This window comes from Geotrypetes seraphini, chromosome 7 (genome assembly GCF_902459505.1).
Source record: "Geotrypetes seraphini chromosome 7, aGeoSer1.1, whole genome shotgun sequence".
Taxonomy (NCBI): domain Eukaryota; kingdom Metazoa; phylum Chordata; class Amphibia; order Gymnophiona; family Dermophiidae; genus Geotrypetes; species Geotrypetes seraphini.
The window spans coordinates 163,644,881-163,672,289 of NC_047090.1; the positions used below are offsets into that span (position 1 = coordinate 163,644,881).

General features: G+C 44.3%; 1 protein-coding gene across 1 annotated transcript; it reads right to left on the reverse strand.

Moving 5' to 3' along the window:
• Positions 1–3,263: 3,263 nt before the first annotated feature.
• On the reverse strand, positions 3,264–18,992 carry SLC25A47 (solute carrier family 25 member 47). Its single transcript, XM_033953450.1, has 6 exons — positions 18,901–18,992; positions 12,873–12,916; positions 12,430–12,501; positions 12,025–12,207; positions 6,827–7,100; positions 3,264–4,019 (listed from the first exon to the last, which is right to left on the reverse strand). The coding sequence occupies exons 1-6, from the start codon at positions 18,929–18,931 to the stop codon at positions 3,739–3,741; spliced, it is 885 nt and encodes a 294-aa protein (XP_033809341.1). The 5' UTR covers positions 18,932–18,992; the 3' UTR covers positions 3,264–3,738.
• Between the last annotated feature and the right edge of the window lie 8,417 nt (positions 18,993–27,409).

A 27,409-nucleotide genomic window follows, 5' to 3' on the forward strand; every position in this document is an offset into this window, starting at 1 on the left:
ACTTTGTGATTTATAGGCTAAGGCCTTCAGCATTTTGTATTGTGAGGTCATAGAGCTTTATGGTTAAGGCCAAATGGCCCATCCAGTCTGCCCCATCCGCATTAACCATTATCTCTTCTCTCTAAGTGATCCCACATGTCTATCCCAGGCTTTCTTAAATTCAGACACAATCTCAGTCTCCACCCACCTCTTCTGCGAGACTGTTTCACACATCTACCACCCTTTCTGTAAAAAATAATGGTGAGATGTGTACCTGCGACCTTTTATATGAAGTTCGCTGCAGTGCCTCATTGCTCTGCTGGGATGTTTGTGTGGCCAGTCTGCTAAGAAAGCTACTGTCCCCCTGCTATGGACAAAGTGCTGGGTTTTGAAAAGCCATCCGGACCCCCGGACTTGTCCTCGAAAAGGAGGACATGTCCGGAGAAATCCAGACATCTGGTAGCCCTACCCTAATAACCTTCAGCATGCAACTTCAGCCAGCAGCAGGGACCACCGTTTTGTTATCCAGATTAGCCCAGTTATCCAACACTGAAAAGGCCATCTTGAATAGGTGGTTTCTGTATTACAGTCAACCCTGGGATCAGATAAGAGTCTTTCTCTGTGAGAAAGTCTAAAGCAGGGGTCTCAAAGTCCCTCCTTGAGGGCTGCAATCCACTCGGGTTTTCAAGATTTCCCCAATGAATATGCATTGAAAGCAGTGCATGCAAATAGATCTCATGCATATTCATTGGGGAAATCCTGAAAACCCAACTGTATTCCGGCCCTTGAGGACCGGAGTTGCCCACCCCTGGGCTAACCTATTCCCTAAACATGGGTAGGCAATTCCGGTCCTCGAGAGCTGGAGCCAGGTCAGGTTTTCAGGATATCCACCATGAATATGTATGAGATGGATTTTCATGCACTGCCTCCTTGAGATGCAAATCTATCTCGTGCTTATTTATTGTGGATATCCTGAAAGCCTGACCTGGCTCTGGCTCTCGAGGACCAGAATTGCCTACCCCTGCCCTAACCCCTTACTTATCCTATGTGATTAGATCAGGGATCTCAAAGCCCCTCCTTGAGGGCCGCAATCCAGTCGGGTTTTCATGATTTCCCTAATGAATATGCTTTGAAAGCAGTGCATGCACATAGATCTCATGCATATTCATTGGGGAAATCCTGAAAATCCAACTGGATTGCGGCCCTCAAGGAAGGACTTTGAGACCCCTGGATTAGATTGTAAGCTCTACTGAGAAGGAACTGTCTCTTGAATGTTTTGATGTACACAATACATACATCCAGCAGTGCAATAGACATTATAAATAGTAGTATGATTCTTAAATGGACAGCTATGTGAAGACTGATTTGATTTATTACTTTTATGCACTACCTTTAGCGACGTTTAAAAGTGGGCATTACAACAAGGTTCTCAAAAGCCTGAGCCATGCCTAAAACAGATTTTGACAGGGATGGGCACAGAAAATACAAGAACTTCCACCTCTCCCTAAGCTTTAAGACATTGTTTATTTTCAGATTCAGATTAACATGACAATTACATGTATTGCCAAAGTAATACATTTAGCAGGTAAGATACAAAGAAATACAAACAGTAAATAATTTTGTTTATATATTTATTCAATTTTCTATACTGTTCTCCCAGGGGAGATCAGAACAGTTTACATGAATTTATTCAGGCACTCAAGCATTTTTCCCTGACTGTCCTGGTGGGCTCCCAATCTATCTAATGTACCTGGGGCAATGGGGGGATTAAGTGACTTGCCCAGGGTCACAAGGAGGCTGTAGCTTTAACCACTGCTCTACTCTATAAATCGAAATGCAGCAAAAGTGAGCCAAGTATAGGACAATCAAGCCATTGTGAAATCACTGATTAGATTGGCTCTTAGTCATTGGTGGAAAGAGGCTTATGATGTCACAATACCAGCTCTGGTTATCAGAGGCTGAAATATTTCACACTGTTTGTTCATTCAATTTTCTATATTGTTCTCCCAAGGGAGCTCAGAACAGTTTGCATGAATTTATTCAAGTACTAAAGCATTTTTCTCTGTCTGTCCCAGCAGGCTCACAATCTTTCTAATGTACCTGAGGCAAAATAAAGATGCATGTACAGAGATATCAATAAGAAAAATTTCCAGGTTCTGGTGCTGGTCCGTATTGTCCCTGGTCAGTTCATATTTGTTGCCTGGCTACAGGATCCAACATATTGTGCTGCAACAGCTGCTGTTTTTCCTCTTTTCCCCCTCCCCAGCATTTTTCCTGCTCATTATTTGATGGGAAGTCTGATTTTTCACAGTTAGTTTTAGCAAATGTATTTCTTTGGTGTCTGTATTTTGCAGTTCATTTCACATATTAATTCTAATTTTTTTTTTTTATGTGCATTAGGCATATTATTTGACCCTGTGCATGTTTATTCATGCATGATGGGGTCATTTAAAGAGGATGGGACTTGATATACCCACTTTTTCTGTTTGGTTACAAAGTGGGTTACATATTCTAGGCAAGTATTAATCGTTCCCGGGGCAATGAAGTGTTAAGTGACTTGCCCAGATTTACAAGGAGCTGCAGCAGTGGGAATTGAACTCATAACCTTAGGGTGCTGAGGCCGCTGCTCTAACCACTAGGCCACTCCTCCACCTTGTCTGCACTTTCTAGGGGCCCTGCAGCAGATAGCATGTGCTGTTAGTAAACCCTCTCCTAAATTTGTTAAAAGTGCACTAAAATACCAAATTCAACCAATTCACATACGTAGATTTTGGTCCTTTATTTAGCCCAAACAGTGCTGTTGTTACATTTTAACTAGAATCTGTAATGATTCATAGTTTTAGCACACCTCAGTTTGATAATTTGATAAATCTGTTTCACAACTTGGGATCTAGCTAGGTACTTGGCACCTGGATTCCTGAAACAGGATACTGGGCTTGATGGACCTCCGGTCTGACCCAGTATGGCAATTCTTATGCTCTTATGGGAGCTAAGTATAGGACAATCAAGCCATTGTGACATCACTGATGAGGTTGGCTCTTAGGCATTGGTGGAATGAGGCATTATGACATCACAATAGCAGCACTGGAATGTTGCTGCTATTTGGGTTTTTGCCAGGTACTAGGAACCTGGGTTGGCCACTGTTGGAAACAGGATCTGGGCTTGATGGATTTTCGGTCTGTCCCAGTATGGCAGCTCTTATGTTCTTAATTTTGTGAGGGTTTCCACTAACTTATTTATTGAATGTAACTAAATACAGATGAGAATTTCTGTTTGCCTTGTGCCCCTTGATCTCTTTTCTACTTCTCTTTTTTTTTTTTTTCTGTCTTTTTACACAATGGTGTTCTCTCGTTTTGCTCCAACTACTTTATATATTTGCTGTGCCTGCAAAGTGATCTCCAATGCCTTTGACTCAGCAGCAGCCGTAAAAGTAATGAAGGGCTCTAGAGATGTGAGAATGCTAAGCTAAGATTCCACTCAGTTTTCAGGTCCATCGGCTATAAGTAATTGAAACAACCCAGCATTCTTTGTGCATCACTTCTTCCTCCTCATCGTAGGTTGCTTTCCGTGGCCATCTCCACCTAGGCGTCCTGCTCATTTCTGATGCCTCTAGTCGAGAATCCTTTCTGTGCGCCAGAGTGAAAATTAAGTTCTCTCCAGCTTCCGCCCAGTCCACACGCAACACCTCGCGAGGGTTCGTGCCTTTTGCATTTTTTTAGAGGCAGTGACCATCTAACAGTCAAGCTCCATAACGTACTTTCATATCGAAAGTTGTTTTGTAAGAGTCAGGATGAATTCGTAGGTGAGAAACACCACCATGTTCACAGGGAAGGCGCGAAGGCAGTTCAGCCCAAGTCCTTTAAAAAGAACCTTTACCCCCTCTTGTCTCACGCTGGTTTTGAGACAATGGATGACTCCTCTGTACTTAGGTCTTGACGCTCCATCGGCTTGCAGCCTGGATTTGATGACGTCCATCGGAGTCGCTACTGTCCAAGCCAACATTCCGGCGAATCCACCAGAAAGAAGCACACACAGTGTTTCTGCAGGAGAAATCATGGGGATGACGGGGTCACTTCATTGTTTCATGATCATTGGCTACATTAGTTCTTGAGGGCTGCCAACCAAACAGCTTTTCTGCATAGCCCTAACGAAGATGCATGAGATGGATTTGCATACGATTGAAGCTACGCATGCATATTCATTAGGGTTATCTGTGAAGACCTAGCTGGTTGGTAGCCCTCAAGCATCAGAGCGCCCACCCCTCTAAATGACAAATCAGCACATCGGTTTTCCTGCTTTAAGCTATGCCAAAAACAAAGTGTAGAAAATACATATATACAGAGAGTTTCAAGCCTCCTTCAAATGAATTGTTTTGCTTCTAATATTTTCTCAGTTCTGTACAAATGCATCCTCCCAGCCCTGCTCCCAAGGGGCCACTGAAACAAGTTCTCAGTCCAACCAACAAAAGTTGGTGCATTCTCCATCAAGGGCTATACACTTAGTTCAGCGATTTTCCCACTTTTTTTCATTCTGTAATTTTCCAACCGAACACAAAAAAGTGGAAAATCACTGGATTATGTGTATAGCCCTCGATGGAGACTGCCCCAACTTTGTTGCTTAGACTGAGAACTTTTCAGTGACCTCATAGATGTTTTTATAGGTCTTAATTTCTTCCTTAGGATAAATACATATATCCAGAACACAGATATATGGAATTTGAACTGTCATTGGCCTTTCAAAGCATTCAGGCCTAGATTCGGTAACCAGTGCCATTGTCAGCAGCCGCCAATCCTGTATCCATCTTGCGATGGTACCGGGTACAGAATCGCACCTCTACCAAAGGTAGGCATTGGAAATGTAGGCCAGGATTTTCTTGGCCTACATTTCCGACGTCTACTTATGATGTGAATTGTGCCTTATGATGTGAATTGTGGTTTAGGCCACCTAATGTCACTTCGGGCATTAGCCACACCCACATTAGCCTTAGGCAGCCTAAAGCGCCTATGGAGGAGCGATTATGGCGATGTTTATTAGGCACCAGTAGGCGCATTGAAATTCAGTTAAAAATGTTGTTTCAACAGTGTTTTTACTGAATTTGGGCATCTACCAACACCTAAAAAATCGACGCTATCTAGAGAATCTGGGCCTCATTGTTTACCCATACAGCCTGGGCATATCAAGTCTGTACTAACCAGGTCTTGTAATATGGGTGCAACTGACCTATAACTGGGATTGTCAGAGAATACCTTCCATGAAGGCTTTTAAGACCCTGTTAGACTCTCTAGATGTAACAGTGATGATTGATTTTCACTCTCAAATGGGAGGGAGGTATATATTGGATTTATCAATTGTTTCAAGGTGACTCCACTTATTTGGTAGGATCAATTCTTACTAGCAACATAACTCAATATGATATACATTCCATGCAATTTCTTTGCAATATCTATGTCTTTGTAGTAATTCTAATATTGTGTAAGCCGCAATGATTCCTTGCTGACATTTGCGTCAGTGAAGAGTTGTAAGTTTAAAAGATATCGTGAACGTACATTGTCATATCAGGCCGCTTTTTGGGATAAAGATTTTAGGCAACTATTCATTGTATCTATGTCATACTTGGAGTTCAGAAGGCATTTGAAGACTTATTTATTTTCCAGATTTTTGGGTAATTAATTTCATTTGAGTTCTATTTGTGATATAGGTTAATCTTTTGTAAACCGCGAAGATCCTCACGGTTACGCAGTCTGTAAGTTGATTTTATGTTATGTTATGTTGATGTGCTATGGTAAAAGGAACTGAGTGGTTTGTTTGAGTCAGGGGCAGACCGACCATTGAAACAATAGGGCAGTGCCTGAGGAACCCCCAGCAGTAGGAAGTCCGTCTTCCGTCTAATCTAATCACTTTTGTTAGGTTGTTAGAAGCCCATGTTCCTTATTGCCCGTGGGTCCAGAACACTGTCCGTTCCTGGGTTGGTATTTACCCTACCCCAGTTCAGTAAAGCTTTCTGATAAATTCTTCTTCCTTTATGAGAGGAGGAGTTTCAGACGTGGTGGGGGTGACCTTCTGGCCTACTGGAGATAGATCGGGCCCAGCCTACAACCTATCCTGTAATCAACTTTGTGTGCCTGGATCGGTGTGTGCTCTGCCGGGAGTGAGACTAGCATCTGGGATTGGAAAACAACTTGGCCCCGGTTACAAAATATGTGAACCTGACCATTGCATCCCCTCTAAATTAACTTTCAAGCACTTAGGGCCTGATTCTATAAATGGCGCCTGGCCAACCTAACTTGTCAGTGCCACTCTTTGTGATGGTCAATCAATCGCTAAGCATCGTTTATAGAATCACACCTAGTGGAGCCTAAGTGAACGCATCACTAGGCATTCAAGTGGTATGTGCAGATATATACCTGGCCTAATTTACCAATGCCTAGCAGCGCCCAAGTCAGCCATGCCTATTCTCTATCCCTAACCGCACCTACTTTTCTGTGAAATCTACAGTTAATGAACAGGGAGTTACTAAACAAGCCATACATGTGAGCAGATGCAGTTAACTGAAATTAGTTATAGGGGGAAATTCTAGAAATGCCTCAAAAATATATTTACTGTAGGTCAAGAAAAATAATGTTTATGGAAATTTTATGCACGGGAAATTTCTGGAAAATTTTCTGAGTGAAAATGCTCTAGAAAATCCACATATCTGCGTACCAATATTTTGTACGCATCTCAATTTCAGTACATTGAGTCCTTCCTGATGAGAAACTCCATCGGCAATAGAATTCACTGCCCCCTAAAACGATCCCACCATGCGTAAAAGCCAGAGAGTTGCTTTTAATACTTTAGATTCATATACCTGGTTTGCTCTGCCCAGCCGGGGCAAGCCATTCCCGCAGAATCGCATACGAGAGAAAGTATGTTGCAAAGGATGGACCATCTCTGAATATTAATGCCGAGCAGCCTCTGTACAGCCCCAGAAAGCCTTCCTCCTGTACCACTGTCCTCAGGCAATGGACAGAGCTGTGATACTTCGGCTCGGAGAGGAGACAAGAAGAGGGGACCACAGGGTGCAACTGCATCTGAGTCTGGAGTCTGATTTTGGCCAGGTCAATAGGTGATGTTACTAAGACCTGCAAGTACATAGAAGAAAGAGAGCTGAAACAGAGCATTCGCCACATTCCTTAAATAGTCTTTATTTCTGAGCAATGGGACATTCCATGAAATTAAGGGCTCATTTTACTAAGGTGCGCTAGTGTTTTTAGCGCACGCACAAAATTACCGCACGCTAAACCACGCGGTACGCTTCTAGAATAATGCCAGCTCAATGCTGGCGTTAAGGTCTAGCGCACATGGCAATTTTGTGCACGCTATTCCGCGCATTAAGGCCCTAAGCTTGCTTTTCTGAAGTTGGCTGTGAAAACAACAAGGTTATTTATATAGTAGCTATTCTGCGTGCTGTTTTAAATTCTTTAATTTGTCATTTTTCAACGTATTTCTTATTTTTCCATACTTTTTATTCTTTCATTTTTAGGGCTGAATTTCAATTAAAATTAGTAATTACGATTAAAGGTATGAGGGTTGGTTTTTTTTCTCCACTGCAGCTCCTTGTGATGCCGGGCACTGGAATGTTAAGTGACCAATCCAGAGTCACAAGGAGCTGCGGGGAGGGGGGAGGAGGGAACACATACCTTTAATTGCACGATTAATCGCGATTAAAATTTTAATCAAAATGCAGCCCTAAATGAGGCAGATGAGAATAGAAAGAGCTGAATCCTGAACTGTGCAAGAACGAAGTGTGGGCCGTAGTCTAACCAAACCATCCCTCTGCTTTTCAATCATTTGATGGCGTTCTCAGTTCCTTCCTCATTCTATTCAAATCATTTGTAAATCACTTTCTTGTTTCATTTCAAGGCTGGGACAGAGAAGAAGTGTATCGTGGACTTCCGGATTTTCTAATAGAATTTACAAAAGATGTGATTTTGTTACGTCACGCAGTAGAATTTAAAACATCTGCAAAATATGTTACATATGTTGAACTCTTCCGTGAAAGCAAATGGTGATATTTATATTTCTGTGAGATATGAGATGGTAAGATAGATCATGAGGGTGTCTCAGATAGCACTGAACCTGGAATGAACAACCAAAGGGCTTAGGAAGTTCTGTAAATGCTTAAGTTAAACATTTTGCCTGTTGAATTGTATTTCAACGGGGATCTTTTTTTTACCACCATTTGACTATGATTCTCATTACACACAATCACTTTTCCCTGACAAGGTTACAAAGGTATGACATCACATAGCACCAACCAATTACCTTGCTGCCTTTAGCCATTAGCAGACCAAATCATATGGGGGAGAAAAAAGAAGCTTTATTTGGGGGTCATTTTACTAAGGCTGAAATCTGGGCTCATCTTGTTCTAACATAGGACTTTCCCATGTGCTAAGCCCAGATATACTGTGGCCTATTCTTAAAGTTTTTGTGGGTTTTTTTAGGTTGTATGCAGTGTATACAGCTGGCTCACACCAGCTCATGAGTGTCATTTGTTGTGTTTTTTAAAAATATGGGAGCCGATTGTTAAATTAGACACACACCCCCCTTCCGAATTCCCTTTAATTTTGCTGGTGGTAAGCCTTTTCTCACGGGCCAAGCACCTCAGGGCTTAGTAAAAGGGCCCCTTGATTAAAAAATAAGAACAAAAAAAATGAAACCATTTCAAGAACACCTTCAAAATACTTTTGACATCTCTGCAATGTGAGCACTGGCTCTCTGTAATTAACATAAAAAGCTTATTTAAAGTTATTTAAGTTTTTAGCGCATGGGAAAAAAATCGCTGTGAAAAAATGATTTGGGCTCGGTCTTGAACTTTGACCCCTAGATAGGGTTACCAGATTTTCCTTTTGGAAAATCCAGGCCCCTAGACCTGCCCCCAGACCTGCCCAGTTCTACCCATCCCTGCCCTGTTATGCCCCAGTCCTTCCCCCAATCCCGCACCAGCCACGCCCCCCATTGTCTGCTCTCGTCGGGCAGGAGGGCATCCACGCATGCGCAAATGCCCTCCTGCCCGACGGCAAGTTCTTAGAAGCTTTTAAAAACCTGGACAAAGTGTTGGGTTTTGAAAAGCCATGCGGACCCCCGGACATGTCCGAAGAAATCCAGACGTCTGGTAGCCCTAGCCCTGGAGATTCGCCTGCATCATTCATTTTTCTTTGCTGTTTTTCGGTGCAAGGGGCCAGCTCCTTTTGCTTTCATTATGTCTCTCCAATTCATGCGCATATATCAGCGGTCGCTCTCAGTGGATGGGTTTGGCAGGAATTTGTTAGATGAAACTACGCCTGAGATGAGAGACCCCAGCCAAATTCCAGTGAAAGTTCTGCAGGGGGGGGAGGCCTCCTTCCCCCCTCTACGCGTGGTAGGAGAATAGAGCCATTGCTTCAGTACATTCACAAACAAAAAAGGCTAGCATGTGTTAATTAGTAAGTAACCCCCCCCCCCCCCAGCCGCAGCCCCCTTTGTGTTAAGCTACAGGTATATTTCTTGAACCTGTTTTCCCTTCCACAAGATGCAGGAAATTAGATCCTTAGGGGAAACGGTGTGCTGTGTTAAAACTGCAGCTACGCTGATATGGAAAGGGTTTAGACTGTTTTCCTTATACTGCCCTCTACTGTCAGAAGGAAGAAATTTCACTTATGCTCAGAAATAAGTTAAGGCCTGAATTCTCAAAACAGTGCGGTTTAGAAGGTGTCTAAGTTCAATGTTCTAATTTGCCATTAACGGTGCAGTAGTTGACCGTGCCATTAAAAACGAATTAAGAAAAAAAAGTTGATGCCGCGAGGCACCTACAAAAAAAGGTGCCTGAATCATGTCTATGCAGACTTTTACTGGCGCCAAACATCAAAAGAGGTGTGGTTATGGGCGGGGTTGATGTTTGGCACCACTAAATGTAATTCTACGTCGAAGACAGGCACCGGAAATGTAAGCCTGGAAAACCCTGGCCTACATTTCCGTTTACCATCTTCGACACAGACTGCAATTCTCATAACAGTGCCATACTCTGAGCGATGTGTGACCGGCACTGATTTTTTTTAGGTGCCGGCTGATTCTGACACCGTTCTGAGAATCTGGGCCTAAGTATATCTGTAATCTAGGAAGTATTTTTTTAAATTTTATTTTATTTATATACCACTTATATCCTAAGTGGTTTTACATTCAGGCACTTTATCATATTTTGCTATGTGTCCTTCCAGTGGCCCAAAGGGTTTGCTTTAAGATGTTATCAGTAATACATCAAAGTCTGTATGGACTTGTGCCAGTGAATTTTCAAACTTTGTGGGAGGTGTACCAACCGAGGTGGGCTCTGAGGTTCGAAGGTACTATGAGACTGACCTCTATGAAGGAGAATACTGTCCGGTATGTTAAATCTAGAACAGAAATGATGCCCGTGGCGGGAGTAAAACTGTGGAATTACCTCCTTGGCATCCCGAGGACCTGTTCTGACCGGCTAAAGTTCAGGAAAATGTTAAAGGCCGAACTATAGAAACATAGAGTATGACGGCAGAAAAGGGCCATCGGCCCAACAAGTCTGCCCACTCGAATAACCCTCCCCCCTAAACACTCCCTCGAAGTGACCCCACATGTTTGTCCCATTTTTTCTTAAAATCGAGCACTTTGTTGGCCTCAGCTACCTGAAGTGGTAGATCATTCCAACGATCAACCACCCTTTTGGTGAAGAAATACTTCCTGATGTCACCATGAAATCTCCCACCCTTGATTTTTAAAGGATGCCCTCTTGTAGTCGTAGGTCCTGTGAGGGAAAAGATGTCTTCTTCTACCTCAATACGGCCAGTAACAGATTTGAACGTCTCTATCATGTCACCCCTATATGTCGAGGCCCTTTTCTAAATTCTTGTTGTAGAGCTAGTTAAGGTATCTTGAACTGTGATCGTCACGATATAATTTAGCGAAGATTGATAACTTGTCATTTCCTTTGGCTACCTTAAGGGGGGGGCAATATTAGCATGTGATTGTACTGTAGTTGATGGTGTTATCCATGTATGCTGTCTTGAACTATTGTGAATGTTTTACTGTTAACCGCTTAGGAATAAGCCAGGGGTAGGGAACTCCGGTCCTCGAAAGCTGTATTCCAGTCGGGTTTTCAGGATTTCCCCAATGAATATGCATGAGATCTATTTGCATGCACTGCTTTCAATGCATATTCTTTGGGGAAATCCTGAAAACCCGACTGGAATACGGCTCTCGCGGACCGGAGTTCCCTACCCCTGGAATAAACGGTCTCGAAACTTTAGAAATAAATAGTGTACCTGGGGCAATGGGGGGGGGATTAAGTGACTTGCCCAGGGTCACGAGGAACAGCGAACGATTTGAACCCACAACCTCAGGGTGCTGAGGCTGTAGCTTTAACCACTACACCACACACTCCCCTTATAATGCATATAGAACTTCTGCAGAGCCCTTCAGAATCCCCAGTATTTCAGCGGCAAAGACAGTATGTTCATTGCAGAGATACGAACCAAAACATGGGGGGGGGGGGTTTTCCATTTTCTCACAAATAAAGCAAAGTGGACTTAATTCCTGCTGCCATTGCAGGATAATACACAGTAGTTCAGGGGTGGGCAACTCCAGTCCTCGAGGGCCGGAATCCAGTCGGGTTTTCAGGATTTCCCCAATGAATATGCATGAGTCTATTTGCATGCACTGCTTTCAATGCATGTTCATTGGGGAAATCCTGAAAATCCGACTGGATTCCGGCCCTCAAGGACCGGAGTTGCCCACCCCTGCAGTAGTTGGCCAATCAATAAATCTATCTGGCTATGTCATATACATTACATCCTAAAGTGAGAATAGCCCTATGAAATTTCAGTGAAACTGCTGCATGGAGGAAGTCCTACTCCCCTCCTCCCCCTCCCCACCCCATCCCATACACGTGGTAGAGATGGGATGTTTGTGGATTTTAAAAAAACAAGAAACTACAAGTATTTCTCACCATATTACTCATTGGTTATAGAAATGGCTTATTGGTTTGCGGTTTCAGCTCACCCGAACACCTCCAGCTGCATATCCAGATAGGAAAATGTCCAGATTTGATGGCTTCACCTCTGCGCTGCCGTATCTTAGTTTGCACAGGTTGTGCAAACAGCTTTTGTACGTGCCGAATGAAATGGAAGAGCAGACAGAGACGGTGGACATGGACATGGAAAGTCCTCTGAAGAATCCAGACATCTGGAACAGAGAAGGCACATTTATTAGTAATTAAGTGGCTAACTAGCCGCCTCCTTTACGAACGCATAGCGCAGGTTTTAGCGCCGGCAGCAGCAGTGATCGCTCCGACGCTCATAGGAATCCTATGAGCGTCCCGAGCAGTTACCGCCGCTAAAACCCGCGCCATTCATTCGTAAAAGAGGGGGGGGGGTCTTACTAAACCATAAAAACTGAGCCACGTACTTTTTCCATTTTGTAAGTGGTGTAAATGCAGTGCCACATTCCTTTGTAGTTCTTTTGAGTCTGAATTCGCACCTGTTTAAAAAAAATATATATATATATTCAAATTTTTGAAACACAACCCTATAGATGAGAAAAACAATGATATGGGCTGGGCTGGTGAATCAGTGGCAGTGTGTCAGGACCAGGATTTCATTTTTGGCTCATATTTTTCACTAGCGGCCCGTGATTGGACGGTTCCAGGGCGCAGGGACCTCAGTCAAGGACGGTCGTAATAACTACGCAGCAGTAAGTTGGGAGGGAATACAAATTATGGGAGAGGGGGTTTCCTAGTTATGAAAATTAGTCATGCCAGATCCCAGCCTGGTCCCGACTGAACTTTAAGCCCGAAAGGGGTAGGAGGGAACTGCAGGGTCAAAAAAGAATGAGTGAATGAAAATAAATACCTTTACTGTATCCAAGGGATAGCCAACCATAATGCCAAAGGCGCCTGAAAGAGAAAATTGCAGAGACTCTGTTTATTTTGAATATTTGTTTCAAGTGTGTGCAATGTTTGTTGGCCAGACAGACGCAAGGTGACACATTTACAGAAAAGCAAAGGGCGGTATCGCAGCCAACCACACATTCCACGTCACAAAAAACATCAATCAGGCTACGAGGTTCAGGGTTAAAAGCTTCTTAAAAGAAAACCATGTTTTCTGTAATTGATCAAATAAAAAAATAACACAGCAGCTGTGGTGTAGTGAAGAGGGGGAGGGGCGGTCCGCCCCGGGTGATGGCTTGCTCGGGGCGCTGGCACCCCTGCTCTTCTTCACTCCCTGCCATGTGCGCACCCCTTGCCCCTTCCCTTCTTAACTTCGGTGCGAGCAGCCACCAACTTGCTGCCCGCGTCGGCTTCGGCGCTTTCTCTGACATCACTTCTGGGACCGGCGCCTAGGAAGTAACGTCAGAAAGAGCGCCGAAGCCGACGCGGCCAACAAGTTGGTGGCTGCTCGCGCCGAAGTTAAAATATCGTAGGGCGCCTCAGACACAGAACCATAGTAGTTTACAGCAGATAAAGACTGAAATAGCCCAATAGGGCGCATAGGATACGAGTTGAGTGCAGCTTAGTTTTCCAGGTAAGGTAACAGACTCTGGAAATTATTTATGAGCTATGAATTAGAGAATGACACGGGAACATAGTTTCCCTGTTCCCATGGGAACTCATTTTCCCGTCCCATCCCCATGAGTCCTTTCCCTGTCCCCGCCCCATTCCTGCAAGCTCTGTCCTCATCTGCACAAGCCTCAAACACTTTGAAATCCTAAGTAGCAACAGTCTAGAGCAGTGTTTTTCAACCTTTTTTGGGCAAAGGCACACTTGTTTCATGAAAAAAATCACGAGGCACACCACCATTAGAAAATGTTAAAAAATTTAACTCTGTGCCTATATTGACTATATATAAAGTAATTCTCTTGAATAGGAATCAAATAAACACAAAGAAAGTATTTTATAATGCTGCCACCGCCACTGGGGAATAGGCTGCCACTGCCGCCATCGGGAACAGGCCGGCACCGAGTTCTCCCTGCTTCTCTTCCCCGCGGGGCCGACCAACTCTCGCCACCCGTCGTCAATTCTAACGTCGGAGAGGACGTTCTAGGCCAGCCAGGCAGCGATTGGCTGGCCCAGAACGTCCTCTCCGACGTCAGAATTGATGCGAGTGGCGAGAGTTGGCCGGCCCCACAGGGAAAAGCAGGGAGAACCTGGCGCCGGCCTGTTCCCGATGGTGGCGGTGGCACTCAAGTGGCTAAAGAGCCGCAGTTTGCCGGCCTAGGGACAACACTGGAGGGTGGCCAGCTGTGCACCCCCTTGGGACGTAAACCCGGGGTGGAGCAGACTGCCCCCCTCCCCACCCTGGTATGCCACTATCTGTACCTCACTCCCTCCCTATGACCAAAAAGTCTCCTTTCTTCTATTCCCCGTGTACACAACCATCTCTTTCCCTCCCTTCCTCTATCCAAAGTCCATGCCTTCTGTGTCCAAACACTCATTCCCTCCCCCACCTCAGCATCTCTTTCCCTCCCTTCCTCTCTCCCAAGTCCATGCCTTCTGTGTCCAAAAACCCATTCCCTCCCCCACCTCAGCATCTCTTTCCCTCCCTTCCTCTCTCCCAAGTTCATGCCTTGTGTCCAAAACGCACTCTCTCCCCCCTTTTGTGTTCCGTGTTTGCCTCCCAGCCCATCTTTGCAACTTTCTCAGCAAAACGAAGCTCAAGCCGCGAGGCTTGTCTTCTGCTTCCTGCCTGCCCTGCCGCGCACAAATAGCCGAACGGAAGTATTCTCCGATGTCAGCGCTGACGTCGGAGGGCAGGCTTTGCTTAAGCCCTCCCTCCGACGTCAGCGCTGATATCGGGGAACGCTTGCGATCGGCTATATGTTAGCTGCAGGGCAGGCAGGAACAAAAGACGAGCCTCGCGGTTCGAGATGTATTGAAGTCCGCGGGTCCCCCGTCCAGCTCTCTCCTGTCCACGTGGAGTGGACCGCCCCTCTCCCTAGACTGGTGGTACTGCCCTGATGGCGGCCCTGACCGTACGGCACACCAGGCAACATCTCGCGGCACACTAGTGTGCCGCGGAACAGCGGTTGAAAAACACTGGTCTAGAGCTCAGATTGTGATGTCATAATGCCTTATTCCACCAATGTCTAAGCTCCGTCCTCATCTGCACAAGCCTCAAACACTTTAAAATCACAAGTAGCAACAATCTAGAGCTCAGATTGTGATGTCATAATGCCTCGTTCCACCAATGCCTAAGCTCTGTCCTCATCTGCACAAGCCTCAAACTTTTTAAAATCCTAAGTAGCAACATTCTAGAGCTCAGATTGTGATGTCATAATGCCTCATTCCACCAATGCCTAAGCTCCGTCCTCAAATCAAAAGTGTTTGAGGCTTGTGCGATTAAGGCAGAGCTTACAGGAATGGGGCAGGGACAGGGCCAGCGAGAAAACTTGCGGGGAAATTGAGTTCCTGTGGGGACGGGGGACAAATTTATCCCGGGTCATTCTCTAGTATGAATGACACAAAACAAAAAGCTTCACAAGTGGAGATTTTTGAACCCATCTTCCACGAAAGCAGGTATTTAACATAGCATCAAGCAAACCCATAAAAAGCAGTAAATTCTGTGGCTTGGGGACAATGGGACAGGCCACCTAAAAACGGGATGGTCCCGTTGAAAATGGGACGTATGCTCACGTTAGATATAACACATCTGATGAAAAACCACTCTGTTATATTCAATAGTATTTGTTAAGTATCACATCAACTTATAATGACACCAGTGCTCAGAGACAGGGAGGCAAAAAGCGAGGGGCAAACCCCAAGACTTTCACCTCACCACCCTATCAACGCATGTTCAATATAATTCAAAAAAATCTTCACTCAGCTGGTTACCCACAGTTTGTCACTTTCTCTTATGGTAATACTGAAGTGCAAAAAAGCAAACTTATCTTGAATCACAGGTTCCGATGTGGCCCGTTTCGATTCTGCGTCAGGGAACCAAAATCTTAATTCAAAGCACTGTTGCAAGGTGAGAATGTCTCAGAAACTTAGGGCTCCTTTTCCGAAGCCGCGGTAGCGGTTTAACGTTCGTAATAGCGTACGCTAAACTGCCGGCCACACTAGCCTCTACCGCCTCCTCTTGAGCAGGCGGTAGTTTTTCGGCTCACGCGATGAAAAGTCCCGTGTGATAAAGCCGCTAACGCGGCTTCGTAAAAGGAGCCCTTAAATTCATTTGAAGCTGTAGCCAGCGAGTTTTCCTCCCTCCATCAGTTTTAACTGGTTTAACTGGTGGAGGGAGGAAAACTCGCTGGCTACAGCTTCAAATGAATTTAAGTTTTTGAGACATTCCCACCTTGCAACAAGTTTCAAGTTTTAATAAAATCTGATGGATCGCTTAATCATAATACAAAGCGATGAGCAAGTTTAAAAACATGTAATGCAATTCTCATTACAGGGAGATGACCTCATTAACGTAGGCCAACCAAGAAACAAAACGGACCCTAAGGGAAAATGAGGGAAGAAATACAATATTTTGACAGTAAAGGAAACGAGTAAGGAAAAAATGAAAGGAGGGGAAAGACAATGCTTAAAATCTGCTAAAAATTAATTAAAATAGTGATGGAGTTAAAAAAAAAAAAAATTAGCAGTTAAAAGCATCTTTAAAAAGAAAACATTTCAACTTGCTTTTGAATTTGTCTATAAGAAGTTCTTCCCTGACGCAGGATCGAAACGGGCCACGTCGGAACCTGTGATTCAAGATAAGTTTGCTTTTTTGCACATAAGAGAAAGTGACAAACTGTGGGTAACCAGATGAGTGAAGATTTTTTTGAATTATATTGAACATGCGTTGATAGGGTGGTGAGGTGAAAGTCTTGAGGTTCGCTCCTCGTTTTTTACCTCCCTGTCTCTTAGCACTGGTGTCATTATAAGTTGATATGATACTTAACAAATACTATTGTATATAGCAGAGTGGTTTTGATCAGATGCAGCATCTTTAATCACTCATTTAATATTAAGCATCAAATTTGTGGTTCCTCCTATTGATTCATGTTAGATATAAGGCATGAGTTTAGTATCAACAGATTAGAAATGTTTAAATACAGAAATGAACATTTTAACAAAAATTTTTTTCTAAATAATTGAGCTGCAACAAGCAGAAAGTAAACCGAGAGCAGGTGGAGTGCCCGAGCAAAGGGGATTTTAATTTATAACATTTTTATTGAAGAAATCAGTAAATATACAATATTATAATACAATAAAATAGTCATTAAATTAAAATTCATCATAATAATTTCCATCAAATATCTTTCATTTCTTCAAAATATATTTCCAAAATACCTATTACATCTCTCAATACCCTCCCTCTAATTCCTACCCTCTTTCCCTTTTCCTATTGACCTCTCCCCCTATCCTCCCCCCAAATTTAGTTTTTAACTTTTTTATTGAAAGAATCATACTAAACCCCCCCCCCCAACCCAATGAAAGTTGACAAAAACAAAGAATAATAAAAATAAATTATTTGTAAAGGAGATTTTAAGATGGCATCTCATCAGGATCCAAACAAAATGTTAGGCCAAGAGAAGGAGAATGCATCTTGATTATACTTGGTTTGAAGCAAAAAGTGACGTCTGCAGGAAAACTTCAGGGATCAACACAAAGACCAATGATATATTCAAATCAAAGAAAATAAAATATTTTTAAGTCATATTTAAAAAATACTGCTACAGGATTGGAGAACATGCTAAATAGCTCTCCCTTGGTGATTTTTCAATATACACTGGGTTTGGGTCTTTTTCTGGCACTTCTCACACACACACACTTTTCTATATCTCTGTTCTAATAGCAATGCGACTTTTGTCACGCATACTAATGCTTTGTCAGAAGTCCCTATGAGGCAGGCATTATCAGGAATTATCAAGAAAGGAATGGAAAGCAAATATGAAAATGGTATAATGCTTTCCATATCGCTCTTTAGTACGGCCACACCTCGAATACTGGGTGCAATTCTGGTCGCCGTATCTCAAAAAAGATAAAGCAGAATTAGAAAAGGTACAGAGAAGGATGATGATAATTATAAAATGTTTGGGACGACTTCCCTATGAGGAAAGGCTAAAGCAGCTAGGGCTCTTCAGCTTGGAGAAGAGACGGCTCAGGGGTGGGATATGATGGAGGTTTATATAATACTGAGTGGAATGGATAGGATAGATGTGAATCACTAGTTTAATCTTTCCAAAAATACTGGGACTAGGGAGCATGTAATGAAACTACTAAGTAGTAGATTTAAAACAAACCAGAGTAATTAAACTCTGGAATTCATTGCCAGAGAAAGTAGTGAAAGAAGTTAGCTTAGCAGGGTTTAAATAAGCAAACCAGGCAGCAGCTGAAATGACTGTGGACAACTTTTCTTTTCCAAAGGCTGCCACAGAGAGCGTGTCAAGATTGGAATAGTGACTATATTTTAAAATACTAAATCAATTAGACAAAACCCTCACATAAATGACCCATGATATCGCAAGACAGTTATCTAATTTATTTTGTGGGTTAGAAAAAGCCTCAGAAATGAGGCTTTTACCACCTCACATAATTACGGGGTTCTTTTACTAAGGGGCGCTAATCGATTTAGCGCATGCTAAAGATTAGCACGCGATAAATGCCAAGGCACCCATAGAATATAATTTAGCACGCGCATAAATCTTTAGCATGCGCTCAATGGGTTAGCGCGCCTTCGTAAAAGGACCCCTAAATGAGTATTTGGTTTTGAACCACTTGGTCATGTTATATGGATTTTAAAATAAACATATTGAGCAATGAAACCAGATGGTTCCGCCCTGACCCTAAAAATATTTTGTATTAAGATGGAACATCATGCCTACAACTGTTTTGTTTTTGCAGAAAATCAAAACCTTTTGTTGACAGTTAACGCAATCGGTTCGTATCCTTACCGCCAACAGCTCCAGCAATGAAGTCAGTCATGATCAGTCCTTCTCCAGTTCCCGAAGTTGACGAATAATCAGATCAAGTCACAGCCGCCGATATGCCGTCCTGCCTGCTCTCCCAACATTTATATAGAGGTAGGCTGTCCACTCAGTAATGTCCCTGAATTTTAATCACCAGGAAATCTGTAGATAACCTGCCAGTTCACTGAAAATGGTAAATAAATAATCCTGCAGGTGAAGGACCAGGTCTGTTTTCAGCCTGTTGCACTCTCCCATCAGATTGTATGACTTGTCAGTGTGCTAAAGTTCAAGCTTTATTTGCTAACATCTCATATGGAGAAGGCATGCACCACTGTCTAGATTGGGTTTGGTTTCTTTTTTTTTGTTTCAAATGTTTTTTATTTGGAAAGTATCCACAGTAGTCTGGACATTCAGTGATATACGAAGAATATTATTTATTTAAGAACATTTACAGTATAAGCTGCACCATCTGAAATTCTAGTCAGTTCACAATAATAATAATAATAATAATAACTTTATTCTTCTATACCGCCACAATCTTGCGACTTCTAGGCGGTTTACAATCAAGAGCGCTGGACATTCAGCGAAATACAATAAGCAGATATTCAGAGGAAATATAGAGAGCAGAGACCTTAAGAGGCAATAGTATAGAAATACAATTGGCAGAGCAGAAATATAGGATGTACATTTTAGTAGGTAATGTCCGACAGGACCTGTTGGGAATAAATAGCAACGTAGAATTACGATAAGATGAAGATAACAGAATATATATATAACAGTGCTGTAAGTTCTGGTGGAATAGGGAGGGGAGAGCGGGTCAATTGCTAAGGTATTTCTGGAACAGGTATGTTTTTAGGCATTTCCTAAATTCCCTGTAAGTAGTGGACGAAAGCAATTGGTCTAGGTCTTTGCCCCAAAGGGCTGCTTGGTGAGAGAGAAGGTGTTCGTGGTGTTTTTTCATTTTGCAGCCTCTAACTGGAGGGGAGATGAATTTTGAGTGTGTGTTTCTCTTGAGTTTGTTATTAGAAAATGAGAAAAACATAAAACATAAAATCACCAATGGCTATCGTCCCTTTTTGCAGCGTGCCATTGTACTGGGGAAGAAAGTTATTTTACTTAATTGGCTTTCCCAGAATCCTCCCTGCCTCTCTCAGTGGCTTGCTTTACTTAAGATGGAAAGAATACAATTTCAGGATTTTGACTATTCTCCGAGTCATCAATTTAAGTGCACTTGGCGAGCTTTTTGGGCAACTTTGACCCCTAGAATGTGTAGTTTCTTGAATAGGTAGCTGGATACGTATGGTTCCAGGCACTCCTCTCTCATTGATCATTTTATGTTTGGAAGGGGGGGAGTGGTTGGGGGGGAGGGAGTTTTAGAGATTCATGAAAATCTTGAGCATGTTATCTCTCCACTTGCTGTTTGCTTGGCACATTTGTTGGATTTTTTTCCATTGCAGTTTGTACTCTTGTTCTTTACTTGTTCCTCAGTATACATGACTGAAACATAAAACATAAAATCAAATGTCATAAAACTCTTTGGACACTAGTCAAAATTAAATATAAGATTTTTTTTAATTCTTTATTTATTCATTTATATATATACTTCAAACATTATATATATGGAAAAGAAGACTTTGCCACATTTAACAACTAAAAAGGAAATACAAAGTTAAGTCTCCAGACCATAAAAACTTAACAATGCTCAGACCCTGATATAGCCCACAAATTGGGAGAGACAATTCACATCTTAGAGCGAATATATATTCAAAAAACGCAAACCAAATTTGTGGTGTTACATCCTCAAAATATTTACTTGGACCTTTCTAACTAGGGTCAATTAGTATTACTTCACATTAAGGCACTAGGCATTATAACTCCCTTTCCTTCAAGAAAAAATTGCAACCGGGAGGGTTCAAAAAAATATATAGGAATTTTGATCCAAAAGGATCATACACTTGCAGGGATATCTTAGTTGAAATTTTGCTCCCAAAGCAACCACGTGTTGCTTTAATTCTAGAAACCTTTTCCTCCTGGTCTGAGTTGTTTTCGAAACATCTGGGAACATACAGATCTTACTTTCTAGGAAAGTCACCTCTTTAAGCCTAAAAAAATAGCCTTAGAAGTGTCTCCTTGTATTGTTGAAATAAGATATAAGAACATAAGAATAGCCTTACTGGGTCAGACCAATGATCCATCAAGCCAGTAGCCCATTCTCATGGTGGCCAATCCAGATCACTAGTACCTAAGCAAAACCCAAGGAGTAGCAAGATTCCGGAACCCCAAATAGTAACAACATTTCATACAGAATCCCCTAAGAGGATGTAGTAAGAGCATAGAGCATAGTTGGTTTTAAGAAAGGTTTGGACAAGTTCCTGGAGGAAAAGTCCATAGTCTATTATTGAGAAAGACACGGGGGAAGCCACTGCTTGCCCTGTATCGGTAGCATGGAATCTTGCTACTCATAAGAACATAAGAATAGCCTTACTGGGTCAGACCAATGGCCCATCAAGCCCAGTAACCCGTTCTCACTGTGGCCAATCCAGGTCACTAGTACCTGGCCAAAACCCAAGGAGTAGCAAGATTCCGGAACCCCAAATAGTAACAACATTTCATACAGAATCCCCTAAGAGGATGTAGTAAGAGCATATAGCATAGTTGGTTTTAAGAAAGGTTTGGATAAGTTCCTGGAGGAAAAGTCCATAGTCTATTATTGAGAAAGACACGGGGGAAGCCACTGCTTGCCCTGTATCGGTAGCATGGAATCTTGCTACTCATAAGAACATAAGAATAGCCTTACTGGGTCAGACCAATGGCCCATCAAGCCCAGTAGCCCGTTCTCACTGTGGCCAATCCAGGTCACTAGTACCTGGCCAAAACCCAAGGAGTAGCAACATTCCATGCTACCGATCCAGGGCAAGCAGTGGCTTCTCCCATGTCTTTCTCAATAACAGACTATGGGCTTTTCCTCCAGGAACTAGTCCAAACCTTTCTTAAAACCAGCTATGCTATCCGCGTTTTAAAAGTATTTCCCTGTAACTTCAGCTTCAGCACCTGGAGGTTGTGGGTTCAAGCCCTGCTTTCCTCCCTGTGACCTTGAGCAAGTCATTTAATCATACACAGCCCCAGGGACAGTAGATAGATTGTGAGCCCACTGGGATAGATAGGAAAAATGCTTGAAGCACCTGTATGTAAACTGCTTTGAGTGTGGTTGTATACCTACAAAAAGGCAGTATACAATCTCTAATCCCTTACTAGTTATATTATTGAATAACCTAAGTGCATCGGTAGAAGCAGAGAATGACACGGGGACAAATTTTTCCCCGTCCCCGCAGGAACTCGTTTTCCCCATGAATTTTGTCCCTGTCCCTGCCCCATTCCTGTAAGCTCTGCCTTAACTGCACAAGCCTCGAACACTTAGGATTTTAAAGTGTTTGAGGCGTGTGCAGATGAGGGCGGAGCTTGCAGGAATGGGGCAGGGACAAGAAAAGAACTCACGGGGATGGGAAAACGATTTCCCGCGGGGACGGGGAAAAATTTGTCCCCTTGTCATTCTCTAGGTAGAAGTCTAAATATCCAGATGCCAAGAATCTGGACATTTCAAAATGACAAAACAAGGAAAACTGCAGGTGCACTTACAATGATGCAGGCAAAGTTTATTTATATCAATAAATGCGGTTAAAAATAACCCCTTAAAAGCAAACCAAGGGACCCAACACGGTCCGTGTTTCGGTAATACGCCTTCATCAGGGGTCCCAAGTTGAAAAAGGGGATCAAATGGAACCACAAACAAAACTGCTTTCATTCCAGTAGCATTGACTCATTATCCTCTCCTCAATCGCTGAGCAAAAGGCCCAAGAATCCAGAATATAATTTTTGCACAATTTCTCCCTCTTGCCCTCCACTCCCAGCCTTGCCTGCAGCTCTCTCTCACTCCCTGGTGTACAGTATCTTTTTAAAAAGAGGAGGAGAGTGTGGCATAGTGGTTAGCGCTACAGCCTCAGCACCTTGAGGTTGTGGGTTCACACCCTGCACAAGTCCCTCACTGCTCCAAGTCCACTGCTTTATAACCTATTCTGAGCTTCTTTGGGAGGACAGACCAAAAAAAAGGTAAGGATGTCTTCAATGGGGCTGAGCCAGCAGCAGCCTCATTCACAGGGTCTGGATTTTTGGAGTTTCTAGATTCCTAGGCAGTACTTTTAACATTCAAATTCAGCATCTCTCTTTCACACTCTGTGTCTCTCTCTCTCTTTCCATCTGCAGCTGTATTGTACTATAAATGTCAGAGCTCAAAGGAGGGGGCCCAGGTCCCCAAGGCTCCCCATAGCTATGCCCTCCTTCCTGCCCCCCTCGCATCTCTTCCTCCACTTCCAGCCCCGCCCATGGCTCTCTCTCACTCCCTTGGTGTACAGCAGGAGTGTCAAAGTCCCTCCTCGAGGGCCGCAATCCAGTCAGGTTTTCAGGATTTCCCCAATGAATATGCATGAGATCTATTTGCATGCACTGCTTTCATTGTATGCTAATAGCTCTTATACATATTCATTGGGGAAATCCTGAAAATCCGACTGGATTGCGGCCCTTGAGGAGGGACTTTGACACCCCTGGTGTACAGTATCTTTTCAGAACTACATACAGTAAGGAAGTCTTCTGTGGTGCTAAACCAGTGGCAGCCTTTCGTACAGGCTGCCTCCGGCCAGCATTGCGCCTTCCTTCTAACCTGTCCCACCCTCCCCAAAATAGGAAGGTGCATCAAGGAGCAGAGCAGGTCACAGGGAAGGCGCAGTACCCCCTTACAGGTATAAGCCATGAGAACTGCATTCTTACATTATAGCAGGGGTAGGCAATTCCGGTCCTCAAGAGCCGGAGCCAGGTCAGGTTTTCAGAATATCCACCATGAATATGTATGAGATTGATTTGCATGCACCGCCTCCTTGACATGCAAATCTACCTCATGCATATTTATTGTGGATATCCTGAAAACCTGACCTGGCTCCGGCTCTCGAGGACTGGAATTGCCTACCCCTGCATTATAGAACACCGCTGTGTTCTCACATACCTGTTACACACATGAATAAGACATTGATTCATGTGTCAGTGTTCTATAATCTTAACATGCAAATCACACTTACATTTGTGGGCTAAGATTATAAAATTAGGTGTCAGTATTTAGCCAGATTTCCTTTTGTCCATGTCCAGGCTGTCTGTTCTGTAGAGATTAGTGTGACAAACAATATTTTTCAGTAGCCTTGACTAGGGTCACCATTTTTCGGGCTGCAAAAACTTAGACACATGGCCCTGCCCTGTTCCCACCCTGTTCTGCCTTTGGCTCCGTTCCATTATGCCCCAGCCCCTCCTAGTTGAGCCTCCAGTCCCTCCCCCACAAACCTCCTCTCTTCTTCCCCGACAAGCTCTGGCCACGTCTGGAGGGCCTGGAGCACGTGTGGATTATGTGACATCATCCGTGTATGCTCAGATGCCTTCCAGGTGCGGATGGAGCTTGTTGGGGCTTTCCAAAACCCGGACAAACTGCCGGGTTTTGGGAAGTCCGTCTGGGACCCCAGACAGTCCTCTAAAACAGTGGTTCCCAACCCTGTCCTGGAGGAACACCAGGACAATTGGGTTTTCAGGCTAGCCCTAATGAATATGCATGAAGCAAATTTGCATGCCTATCACTTCCATCAAATGCAAATCTCTCTCATGCATATTCATTAGGGCTAGCCTGAAAACCCGATTGGCCTGGTGTTCCTCCAGGACAGGGTTGGGAATCACTGCTCTAAAACAGGATCTCAAAGTCCCTCCTTGAGCCGGAATCCAATCGGGTTTTCAGGATTTTTCCCAATGAATATGCATTGAAAGCAGTGCATGCAAATAGATCTCATGCATATTCATTGGGGAAATCCTGAAAACCCGACTGGATTGCGGCCCTCAAGGAGGGGCTTTGAAATCCCTGCTCTAAAAAGAGGGCATGTCTGGGTTTCCCCAGATGTCTGGTAACCCTAGTCTTGAGAAGCTTGGAGACTCAGTGATCTGTACTCTTAAAGACCCTGTCCTGGAGCCCTCTGTGGCACTGCATAGATCAAAGGGAGGGGAACAAGCTGGGATTGGGGGTCGGGGTATCGCCTATGCTGTAAGATTTGCAACTTGTAATGCTTGAGTCCAGTGGCATTGTAAGGGGGGGTGGGAGAGGGCAGTTTTCCTCAGGGTGCCAGTACCCTTCCTCCTCTCTGCCCCCCCTCCCCACTCCTCCCCTTGCCATGCGCCCACGCCCCTTCCCTGTACCTTTTTATGTTCGGCTCGAGCAGCGATGAACTCGCTGCCCGCGTCGGCTTCAGCACTTTCTCTGATGCCACTTCCAGGAGGAAGTGACATCAGAGAGAGCTCCGAAGCCTTCGCGAGAAGCAAGTTCTTTGCCGGTACGGGACATGTGTGCTTGTGCGGCAAGGGAGGGCAGGAGAGGGGCACCACCGCCCCGGGCACTGGTCACCCTCGCTATGCCACTGCTCGAGCCCGCCGCTAGTAGATTTCTGGTAAAGCTCTTTTCCCTGGCTTGCAGGCATTGCAGGTCAGGGGAATATTAACAGATAAAGGTATTTGCCCTGTCCTATATCAAACAACCTGTTCACTGTGAAAACAGCTAAAGAGCAAATAGGGCTGCTAAGTACACATAACTGTCCCAAATTCAGAGAGATCATTGGGTTTATCCATGTGGATGGAGTTCAAATTTCAGAGGACATCTGAGAAAGAGGCCTTTGAGTTCTCTTGTTGGTGTCCCAGCCTAGATATACTCAAGCTTTATAAGAGAAAGCCTACTGGTTAGAACTGCAGGCCGAGAGCAGAATCCTAATCGTGCCCAGGAAAGCAGGGTTCAAATCCTGCCTCTCCCACTGCTGGATCTCGTGACCTTGAGCAAATCATTTCATCTTCAGGAATATACCACTTCTCCCTCCCTATTCACGGTTTCAGCAGTTGTGGTTTTGACTATTCACAATTTTTTGCCCGGGCTAGCGCCCCCCCCCCCGGAGAATCGCTTGGAGGCAGCTTGGATGGGGGGCGAGGAGAAACAGGTGATCGGAGGCAAGCAGCCGCCCCAGGAGCATAGCCTTCAGCCATGGGCACAGTTCTGGTGAGAACTTCATGCAAGGACCTTACTTGGTGGGCTAGCAGTGACACGGGGCAGGAGCAATCTTCCTACATTCATGCCCCGTGCAGAGCCGTCATCAAAAATGGCTGCTGTGAGTTCCCGTGGTCTCACGAGACTACAACGGGAACTCAGGGCAGCCATTTTCTATGACGGCTCTGCACGGGGCATGAATGTAGGAAGATTGCTCCTGCCCCGCGTCACCACTAGACCACCAGGTAAGGTCCGGAGGTGGGTCAGAGTCAACCCAAAAGTTATTCTTGAATTTTCATTATTTGCGGGCCGGCTCTGCCCCTAACCCCCGTGTATCCGTAGAAGTTTCGTCAGCCGTAAGCCCAAGGTCATAATGCCGTTGCACAGATCCATGGTGAGACCCCATCTGGAATACTGTGTACAATTCTGGAGGCCGCATTATCAAAAAGATGTGCGGAGAGTTGAGTCGGTTCAGCGAATGGCCACCAGGATGGTCTCAGGACTCAAGGATCTCCCGTATGAGGAACGACTGGGTAAGTTGCAGCTGTGCTCACTCGACGAACGCAGAGAGAGGGGAGACATGATCGAGACGTTCAAATATGTCACGGGCCGTATCGAGGTGGAAGAGGATCTCTTTTTCCTTACAGGACCCACGGCAACAAGAGGGGCATCTGTTGAAAATCAGGGGTGGGAAATTTTTAATGGCGACACCAGAAAATATTTTTTCACCGAAAGGGTGGTTGATCGCTGGAATAATCTTCCACAACAGGTAATTTAGGCCAGCAGCGTGCCAGATTTTAAGAAAAGATGGGATTGGCATGTGGGATCTCTTCATGGAGGTAGTTAGGGGGTGGGCCATTAGGGTGGGCAGACTAGATAGGCCGTGGCCCTTTTCTGCCGTCATGTTCTATGTTTCTATATTTCTATTACGGAGGGGGAGGGGAGTATAGTGTGACACCCCCTTCCCCACCCCAAAAAATGCCTCTGCTACAGAGCAGGAAACACTGGATTCTTCGGAGGAGTCCTTGAGTGTCTACTTGTGGATAGTAGGACATTGTAAGAGGAACTGGAGGCCACTTTGTCTGAGTGGGAGGGGAAACAGTATAAAAGAGAACAGAGTGAGGACTGGGTGTAGGGTTACCAGACGTCTGGATATACCCGGACATGTCCTCTTTTTTGGAGGACGTGTCTAGGCGTCCGGACGGCTTTTCAAAACCCAGTGCTTTGTCCGGGTTTTCAAAAGCTTGCAGCTCGGGACCTCCTCAGAGGGCATCTGCGTGTGCGCGGATGCAGTGACGTCACGCGCATGCGTGCATGAATGTGACATCATTGCTTCACACCTGCACATGCGCAGCTCCGAGCATGAGAACAGGCTGAGGGGGTGGG

Excerpts from the sequence above, each read along its gene's own strand:
- SLC25A47 (XM_033953450.1), bottom strand. The coding sequence starts at position 18,931 with ATGACTGACTTCATTGCTGGAGCTGTTGGCG. Across the intron at positions 12,502-12,872 it reads ATCCCTTGGATACAGTAAAG|GTGCGAATTCAGACTCAAAA; the intron begins GTATTTATTTTC and ends TTTTTTAAACAG. Across the intron at positions 12,208-12,429 it reads CCACTTACAAAATGGAAAAA|ATGTCTGGATTCTTCAGAGG; the intron begins GTACGTGGCTCA and ends TCTCTGTTCCAG.